This window comes from Pterocles gutturalis, unplaced genomic scaffold (genome assembly GCF_000699245.1).
Source record: "Pterocles gutturalis isolate BGI_N339 unplaced genomic scaffold, ASM69924v1 scaffold1051, whole genome shotgun sequence".
Taxonomy (NCBI): Eukaryota; Metazoa; Chordata; class Aves; order Pterocliformes; family Pteroclidae; genus Pterocles; species Pterocles gutturalis.
Window position 1 is genome coordinate 1,452 of NW_010099869.1, and position 10,010 is coordinate 11,461.

The following is a 10,010-nucleotide window of genomic DNA, read 5'->3' on the forward strand; positions in this document are numbered from 1 at the left end:
TAGTTTATGAAGTCTGCAACGCTATAAAATTAGTAGCATAGACTACCAGAGTGAGAAACAGACACTTCCCTGTGGCGAATTATTCCATTATTGCCTCATAAGCCACCTTCTGCAACATTTGACCCCAGCCCTGATCCACAGACCACGCTTCTGCTCCAGGCTAGCAATTTCTTTACTCCCCCACCAGCTTCTCAAAGGCAGCTCCAAGCCTTTTTTTATCCAAGGGGGATGGAGAAATACATTCTGTAAAGGACTTTACACAGACAAACAAGATAAAGTGGGCCAGTCACTCTTCCATTTGTAAAGGAGAGAGTTCTGCATACAACACATCACATGTCTAGAAAGAAATCAGCAGGGAAAAGAAAAGAGTTGCAGAGTGCACCACACTGCTGACAGGGGTGTTAAACTTCCAGCTGCTTGCCCATCTTGCTGAGGGCGTCGCTGACAACGTCCAGCTCATGACGTAGCTCATTCACCACGCTGGCAATGCTCTTCGTGTCTTTCAGGATCTGCATGCTTTGAGTATATGGATTGTACTTCACGCCAAACGGGCGCTTGATGGTTTTTGCAAACTCTCTATTCAAGTAAAAAAAAAAAGGGAGTTATAAACAAAACACAAACACATCCTCTGCATGCAGTCAGTATCAACAGCCACTTTTCTGAACTACTTACTTTCTTTAAAATAGTTGTAATTGTTCTATCATTCAGCATCTTTCCCACCCAGTACATGGAAGACCAAGCAAATGCTAATCCCAGCTTTCCAACCCCATGAAAGATAATTATAAAACTGTGATAAGAACAAAAGGGTTTGGTGCTGCTACCGAGAGATGAATGAAATCAAACCTGCTTTTTTAAAACAGGGAACAAAAACTGTACCTCATCTTTTCCTTTGCTTCTTCAAAACTTTCAGAAACAAAATAAACCTCTTGGAAAGTTGTAATGAGGCATTCTTGCTTGCAGGTGACCTTTGGATCAAAAGGCTTGACTTTGGCACTGCCAGAGAGCGAGTGCTGGTCACATAATGTGTTATCATGTGTCAGAGGAACACACCACGCAAATAATCCACAAGGAAGATGACATGAGGTAGAGTGAATAAAAAAAGATGAGAGACCATATTTAGTGCATTGCATCTTAACATTTTTATCTGCAGATCGAACAGCAGTTAAAGCTTAACAAACCGAATAACTCTGGACAGTGATACTCTGCCAACCTGGGTCAAAAAAGGGATTCCTCAGACACAAGGCTGTGTAAACAAGAGCAATATTTTCAGAATCTGGTTAAACCAGCAGAGCATTATTCTGAAAATAGTTACTCAGAACCTAACATTAAAAAATACCCATCATCTAATGCTTTCTGTGAAGGATATGGGAGCTGCTCAGCATAAATCCACAAGCAGACTGTCCAGTGATTACTGCCACAGTGAAGCTGCTTAAAATGTAGTAGGTATCTAGGAGCTTTCAAAAGAAGGACTTTTAGAATTATACTTCATAAAAAACAGGGCAAAACAGTGACAATAATAATCAGGTGCAAACAAAGAAAACAGGTAAATAGGCAGTAGATATTCTTACCTTGAGCTCACTAATTGAAGAGAGCAAGCCAGCCCCGTAAACTCGTAGCTGCCCCTCTTGCTTGCACAAGCCAAATTCCACAGTGAAGAAGTAGCACTGAAACAGAGAAGGGAGTAAAATAATTCAGCCTTCAGCAAAGATGCTGTGGTGAACTAGATGGGGGCATTTCTGTTTGCAGGTAGTGTCAAGCAGTTACAAATACCAGACAGTCATCACTTGGTTATTCTTCTCAGATATTTAAAGAGGAGGGAACCCCGAATGGAAGTGTGAGGCACCACAGGATTGCATGTTTCTCATAAGAAAGATTGATAGTATAGATCACCCAAACAGGCTAGAAGCTATTAATGCCAACAGGGACATGGAGACATAAATCTGTTTTGAGAAATATTGTCACAACAGCTTCAGCTTAAAAGAAACACTGGATAGGTATCTGTGAGTGAAAACATCAGCCTGCTACATTTTGTTCCTCATTTGCTTAGAGGTCTGTAAAAAACAAAGATGTTTAGTTTGCTGGATTTCAGGATTTCTGTAGGTACATGGGGAGGAATGCTATTTTTTTCACAGATGGCTTCATTCTGCTCCCACTAAAGGCAGCAGAAATTTTACCACTAGCTACACCAGGTGGGGGGAAGAAAATTAAAACATCAGCAAACCAGTTTTTTCATAACTGGCATCAATTATTTCTCATATAAATTTAATTTTCATCTTTAAATATTTTTGCAAAACCATCCAAAAACTGCTATCCAGGAAATAAGATTAATTATTTTATTTGAACTTCTTGGCTGAAAAGTATCTAATGCTAGTGCTCACCACATTCAATAAAAACACCATATCATTTCAATTCATTCTGCACATTAAAGAAATAGATTACTTTTTAAATCATTTAATCATGTTCCCAGAAGTAATTTTTTTTTTTTTTTTTAAGAAACGGACCCTAGAATTTCAATGTGGAAGAAGTGATCTACCACCAGAAGTTGCACCCTTTCTTGATAGGTAAGTGAAGAAAAACACCAGTCATATCAACCTTAAAATGTTTGGGGTTTGGTTTTTTTTTTTTTTTTCCTAGCACAGAAAATTGTTATATGGTCTAAAAGCCAAGCACCAGGGAAACTCATAGGTCTAGCAGCTGGTGTGACTAATGTTGATATGAAGCTCCAAATTTATTCAATGGAGTGGGATCAGCTTAGTAAAGCACAAGCTTTCAATGGGATCACCAGGCACTGAAACACTCACTGTTGCCAGTTTTTGGACAGCCTCATCTGATGCCCCAAGTGATGCAAGACCAATTTCCTGGGAGAACTGAGCAAAACTGGGTTCAGCCAAAAGCGGGACATGACCTAGGAGCTCATGGCAGGTATCCCTGGAAAAAGAAACAAAACAAGAAATCTTGTGATCTGTCTTTGTGGTAGAGTGAAAAAGCAGCACCACTGAACAGATATAATGTCTTGCATTAAACTGTTTGATATCAAAAGACAGAAAAGTGTCAATCACGTTTAGCTGAAAGCAATTAAGCAGGTCATACCAGCTCTACCTAAGTATGTAAACTCAGATTTTCAAGTTAAGCTGTCTAAAATTAAGATCTGAGGTCCACATTTGTAAGGCAATAGAATATTAAACTAACTCTGTGCACAATGACATCACTAAGAGCTCTCCAATAACACGCTGTACTTTTGAAAATCCTGAACTTATGAAGGTGGCACTTGCTCATGCTAAAACTTCATTACATTCAGCATGAAGGCTGAGTTTTCAGCACATTAAAAAAAAAGTTTTCTTGCTGGTGTTCTTGAACAGCTTTTAAGTAGCTTGGCTCTGGGCAGCAAGATTCAAAACTCTCTCTCTCAAATTCTACCCCAAGATTAAATGACTCACGGCTCTGGTGTATAGAGAGGGTCCGAGCTGTGTCTAACATATTGAGTGCAGTGAAAAACTCTGAATGCTAATCCTGCCAAGAAGTCTCTGGGTGATAGATATCCAGCAACGGGGCGAATGGTGAAACCTGTGCGCTCTGAAAAGGAACGGAAGGAGAAACTGTACGTTAGTTTAGTGCATAATTGCACAGTGTTGTCACCTTTCCTGCTACAGCTGGGGTAAAAGCCACAGCACTACTTTGGCTCAAAAGCATGTGGGAAAATTAGGCACAATTAGAAATTAGGCCCAAGTTTGAGAATGACCAACATTTAGTAAAAATGTCCCTACCTGTGTATAGGCGGATTTCCTACAATTTCATGCCTAGAGCCAACGCAATACAGCTAGGTATCTCTTTAGCCAGTCCTAATAGTCTCTTCAGAGGTAGCCTTGCCCCTCAAATGTCACTGTTTGTATATATTCAGGGCACAATACATAAAAACACTTAATGGCCAAAAAGGTCCTTAAAGGACCAGAATGAATACAAGCAAAAGTGACCAAGGACAGGTTTTTTGTGCCCCTATAATAGCAGCATGATTTGCAATGGACCTTAGTTCCTTTTTGAGTAAGAAAATTAGTACGTTACCTTTCAGGAAGCGGGACACATCTTCCAGCTGGGGGATATTGTCTTCCCTGTACCCACAGTATTTGGTGAGCAAGGGTAGGTTTTTAAGGTACTCTCTGCAGGCATGGGTTGGGTAAAGCTTGTTAAGCTCTCGATACACAGTCCCCCAGGTCTTGATCTCCTCCTCAGTGAATTCAATCTTGGGAATTGGGTCACCACTACCAGGGGAAGAGGAAGAAAGGACATTCCTTGGTAAATGGCTAATAATGTATGACTCATTTACTTACTATTATTATTTCACATTTATATGGCTGTGACACCTGGTCACGGTTAAGACCCTGTTGCATTAGGCACTGTCAAATGCACAGTGAGATGGGGTCTATGCTCTAGAGCGCCTTCAGTGGAAGGGCTTACTCTCTTTTCCACCTAAATCCACTAACAGGATCTTTCCATTGACCTCAGTGGAGCCTGAAAGCTTTGGTCCTGTAAACAGTTGCTTAGGTATTTAATGCTGAGAGTAACATTTAAAATACCTTTCCCAGGGCAATCTCTGTTAGCAGCACATGAACAGTAACCAGCTCTGGGCTGTGGTAACCAGAGTGCAACAGAGCTCTGGATACCCACCATTTCTAGGTCGTTTCCATTTCAGGAACTTGGCATCTAAATTCAAGCAGGCAATGAAAATCATGTTTAGAAAGAATTTACAGCACTGGGCTATGAGACTCTTACTGCTTTAAGAGCTCCCACCCCCAACCAACATCTCTACAGACAGCAGCTCCGCAAGTTTCTTTTCACAGAAAACTTCTTATCTATGCATCACATGCACTAGTTTGAACCAGGAAAGAACACTCCAGTATTAACATTTGCCCAGAGAGTTTACAGTCAGTGGTCAATGGACTATATACTGGGTTTTGCCTCCCCTCCCTCTCCTTCGCAAAGGAGACCAATATGTGCCCTAGACAAGTCAGTACGTCCGGGCACAGGCAGCTGTGCAACATGCATTGTCCACCCTCTGCTTTTGTTGCCCCCATTTCCAGAGAAGCGGGGAGGGACTGCAGAGCCTAACGCGCTACACTGCAGGAAGCCCAGGCTGGCATCGCTGCCCAGCTGAGGATCAGCACTGCCACAGATGCCATAATGGCTGAGCAACCACGAGCTGATCCTCAGACCGATCAGAGCCCCAGGGAGCTGTAAGATGGCATTTTCAACCTGTCTTTCATCTCCCTTCATTTTACCCCTTCAGCTCTGATTCCTAATCCATACATGTCTCAGTGAGATCTGAGCCCAGGGAACAGGAGCTCCTGCCAGCCCACTCTGCCAGTATTTCAAAGCACCCAGAAAGCTTATTTTGGAAGAAGTCGAGCTTACTGTTTGTAGTTCATAGCCAGATCTGCAAAATACTTTCTCCTCTTGCGATAGACATTGTCTTTGAAACCCTGGGACAGGGGAAAGGGGAAAAACAAAGTTTAATTAGTTTCTGAACTGTAGTAAATAAATTAATTTTTTAAAAGACACTTGAAATTTCTTCAGTTGGGAAATATAAAAGTATGCTGTGTAAGAATGAGAGGACAGGGCAGGAACCTCATAGCTGTAGTCTGAAATGTTTAATAACTGAACTAAGCAAATACTCCAAATTAAGGATCAGTGGTTTTATGCATGCAGCTCTATATTCAGTAGAAAAGGATTCATTTTAGTCATATCAGTATTTATACAAACTTTGTTACTTGCTTGATTACTCTAAATTCCAGGACAAATTGCCCATTTGCACTGCCCAAGTACCAATTCATTTGTTCCATTTATAGTAGGGAAGAAGGAAAGAGGAGGAAACAAGCCTGCCTCACAACAGCTTTTTTTTTTTTTTTTAATTTGTGTGCAACCACTCAGGGCCCAGACCTGGAGTCCTTGCATGAGTAAGCCTTGCACAAAGGTACAGGATCGGAATTCAGTGACAACCTTGCCTGAACTAAGGAAAAGACATTAAATCCTAAGAGAAGGTGCTTGGACCCACAGAGGTGCTATTAAGGGGGAGGAGAAGGAGGAGGAAAAGCTGCAATTTTTTTAAAAGTAAGCTCCAGAAAGCACGTTTTCACTAAGGATTGAGCATAGGGGGGGGAAAGATACTTACTGGATGGTCAGCATCCAAATTGGACCCGTACATCAGCACTCGGTTTGCACACTTATCCAAATCTGAGATCTTCTTCGGAAACCAGGGAACATTCTCCATGTCTAGGGAACGCATGGAATCCTCACAGTTATTAATAATGCCGAGCACACTGAGGGAGGAAACGCTACTTTCAAGTATGGCTATAGCGGTTAGAAGTGAAATCTATAAATTAAGAGAGTCATGAATACGACAAGGGAGTCCACTGCCTATCTGGCACCAGCCTACAGCTCACACTTCCTCCTCTGTCACTGACACAGTCTGCCTACAGAGAACAGCCAGCTCCAAAGTGTCCAGGGGAGGAAACAGTTAACATGGGTTTTCTGAGGCCCTTAACTCTTATTGCTCTTAATGTCAGAGCAGTATCTAGAGGATCCAGCTGAGACAAGGCCTCCTTGTGCACACTGCTGCAAACTTTCCAGGGTACCAAGTGTGCAAAGCAGCCAAGGAGTGATTTGCCTGTGGTCCCTGGGCAGAGCAAGAGCAGGTTGGAGCCCTCCCATCCTGCTTTACTGACCATGGGAAATAAACATTGCTCTGTGGTTAGATACCTCAGAAGCATCCAGCTTTGCTGAGGGGTTTGTGGGGGAAGAGGAGGAATTTCATCCCTGCAGCCTTAGAGAGATGCATCATTAATTTTGCTATAAACTTATTTTTTTTGTAACCCACGAGAGTTTATAACCAAGCTCTTGGCAGAGTGGTTAATACCCTGTTTTTCCACCCCAATGCTTTTCAGTTTTCTTGAAAAGGACAGGGGGAGTGTTTCGATTGAAATTCCCCTTACTTGGGGCTCAAGTAAGCCAGTTTTATCCAAGAGATGCCAGATCTCACCTTCCCCTACCTACCAGCCTGTGCCAAGCACAGTGGCTGAGAAATACACAGGACCAACTTCCTGCTGCCCTGAATTTCACGCATCTCCGTAGAAGCAAAGGCAAACAGGATATGAAGCATCCTAAAGTTAAAAGGCACCTCCTTCACACTAATGTAAGTGACCAGTTATGAAAAAATGTGGTAAAAAAAAAAAATTAAATCAAGAGCTACATGAGGAAATTGCAGAATTCACCTCCCACTCTCACCTGTGTCTGACCTGAACTGGGATCTGTCAGTACCATACTGCTGTCATCGTGGTGCAGAGCCCCAGCCAAGCCCTGCATTCAGGCTTTGCCCACATGTTGCCCTGCGCAGGTGCAGGGACTCCCATTCACACCAGTTGTGCTGTGCTGAGAAGGGACGGGAGCACAGAGAACAGGCATTCAATTTGCACCAGCCCAAAGCAGCCCGTACTCCTGGGGGACACTAGCCAACGCAGCCCTGCTCCTATCAACCAAACTACACTCGTTCACAACACAGAAGCACAAACCTGGTAACTCCTGACTGAAAACACTACACAAGTGCAGGTGTGGACACCACAGAAAGATTTCAAACCAACACACTGAGAAGCGCGTTTTCATCAGAAATGCCTTTTGTACTTACCATCTTCCTGGACATTGAAATGCTCTGTCGGGTTCACAGAGACAACGCTGACGTGGGAGTTCAGGAGCTGGAAGATCTCGTTCAGTTGTTCCCTGTTGCTGTCACAGTCCACAAAGATCTCAAACTCAGAATTTCGTCTCTTGGACTTCCGGGACTCAATGTGTACCAGATTTACATGCTTCTCCTGTTTTGTAAGAAGTAATGTTCTCAAACAGATTAACTCAAAACTCAAATTTGTTTTTCAAATGAATGTTCACCACTATTTTAGTTAATTGTTTATCTCTTGATAGCAGTTTGCTTATTGGGGGAAGGAAATGGTTTGATTTTAAAAAGCCTCCCATTGACAAGAAAATGAAAGACAACCTGTGTTCTTTCAATTTCATTACATTCAGGAAGCACAGAAAGACACAGTCAGGAGGCTTAAATTCATAGACCTTTTTCTTTCATCCCTCCCATAGGGAGCTGATTAGCAGCTGCCTCTGGGGAAATTCACCAAAATGCCCATCAAGTCAACATATAATTAACTCACAAGCAAGCCCAGGATTTAAAAGCAGTAGTTTTCAGGGTGTAAATTTCACTTTTCTTTTATTTGAAAAATTATTTAATCGTATGTCTTATATCGGGAACACAGAAAACACCCCAGGCAGGGCCAGATGACAGATCACAGTGGCACTGCGCATATTCCTTGAACAATACCTACCCAGCAATCGAAGGAGGGCGGTTGTGCAATTGCAGTTCCTCTGTCACCCTCAGTCTGGCCAGGCAGGGTGACAAAGGCGTTGGACTCAACCCAGTGTGGGTCAGCACCCCAGGCTGCCATCGGCAGGAGCTTCAGACCCACCTCTCAGTTGAATTTAGATGCCAAGTTCTCTCAGTAGAAACGACAAGTGCCAGTCCTCTTTTCATGAGGGAAAAAGACAAAACTCTGAGTCTTTAGTCGGCACAGACGATACATTTTGTGAAGATTTTTAGCCAGCCAGCATCTAATTTCTGAGGCACAAATTTGCCTTTGTGTATAATTTTGGATGCAAAGTGGGAGCCAGGTGAGGAACCACACCCTTAATAAATGGAAGCAATTAATTCTAGTGTGTTCCAAAACTATCTTTACAATTTAAAAATACAGAGCTGCTGTAACAGTGTGATTATTACATACCTGAAAGAGTTTTAATGCTTTTACAAGTCCTCCAACTTCATTCTTCAAGGAAAAAATGATGGCTGTTCTTCCTCTTTCAGATGCATGGTCTTCATTCTCTTTATTATCTTCAATCATCACATAATTTGATTTATTTAACTAAATGCAAACAAAAATATTTTTTTGAGTGGCTAGTAGTGCAAAAAGTGTAAAGTTTTACATTTCAGTTTGTCTTGGGGTAATATTGTGCTTTGGCTGATCAACCACAAAAGGAAAGGTGCCAATGAAATCATTACATAGTAACAGGCATGAAGTTAGACACATAGAGAATCTGCGACAGCTGAGGATGAACGACTGAGATTCCTTTTTTACATTTGAATGACTTTGTAGACATCTTTAGTCATTCTCTAGGATGCATAAAACGTTTTGAAAGTATAATTTATAATTAGCATTGGTATTTTGGGGAGGAAAGGAGCTATAAGATGTCAGCAGGAAATAAGTTGAAGAAAATACTTGTGAGTAAATTTGATGAACATTGGTAAAGGAAATAATCCAAACCCCGCTGGATACAGGTAGGAAAAGATGGATCTAGATTTAGTAAATCAGAATCAAAAATCATTACCTTTCTCTCCTTACATAACAGTAAACCACTGCTTTTACAGCGAAAAGAGACAAAACTTAAGGATTTAAAACATTGTGCTGACCAGAACCTGTTGGCTATAGAGACAGTCCCACTCTGACAAACCACAGCCAAGCTATGCCATCTGTCAGGTCCCCCTGCCAAACCCTTATCACAATCACCCAACTCACGCACTAAAAATTTTCAGACAACCAAAATGGTAGGACCACATGGTTTTGTGCATTACTAGTGATCACACTCCTGACTGTGCTGAAATCAGTGGATATCACAGACCATACTCTTAGCCACACATAGCCAGGCCATAAATAGAGATAATACAGGAACTACTAAGAATGCAGAAAAATGCAAAGTAAAGAAAAAAAAAAATACAAGGCTTAGAAGCAGTGGCTGTCTCATAAGTCTTCAAACCTTGCAAAAAGAAACAAAAAGATGAGGTTTCAGAAGGCGACAGTGAGAAAGAGGAAAGAAACTATGAAGGCACGTTATTGCTCTTTGGAATTATTTTTTGATTTGACAGAGTTTTTAAAGATATTACTATGTGCTGACAACTCATCAGGAATGGAAAG

At 41.7% G+C, this 10,010-nt stretch overlaps 1 protein-coding gene across 1 annotated transcript; it reads right to left on the bottom strand.

Moving 5' to 3' along the window:
- Positions 1–401: 401 nt before the first annotated feature.
- Positions 402–8,942, bottom strand: TPH1 (tryptophan hydroxylase 1). The gene is made up of 11 exons (XM_010077410.1): positions 8,826–8,942; positions 7,673–7,856; positions 7,169–7,171; positions 6,164–6,264; positions 5,407–5,474; positions 4,060–4,256; positions 3,438–3,573; positions 2,802–2,928; positions 1,569–1,664; positions 877–1,010; positions 402–576 (listed from the first exon to the last, which is right to left on the bottom strand). Exons 1-11 carry the CDS (start codon positions 8,940–8,942, stop codon positions 402–404), a joined length of 1,338 nt encoding a protein of 445 aa, XP_010075712.1.
- Positions 8,943–10,010: the final 1,068 nt, after the last annotated feature.

Bases quoted from the DNA above. Each gene is read 5' to 3' on its own strand.
- TPH1 (XM_010077410.1), bottom strand. From the start codon at position 8,942: ATGATTGAAGATAATAAAGAGAATGAAGACCATGCATCTGAAAGAGGA. The intron at 4,257-5,406 runs GTAAGCTCGACT...TTCCCCTGGTAG, and splicing joins CTGGCTATGAACTACAAACA to TGGTGACCCAATTCCCAAGA. The intron at 1,665-2,801 runs GTGAGTGTTTCA...TCTCTGTTTCAG, and splicing joins CTGTCCAAAAACTGGCAACA to TGCTACTTCTTCACTGTGGA.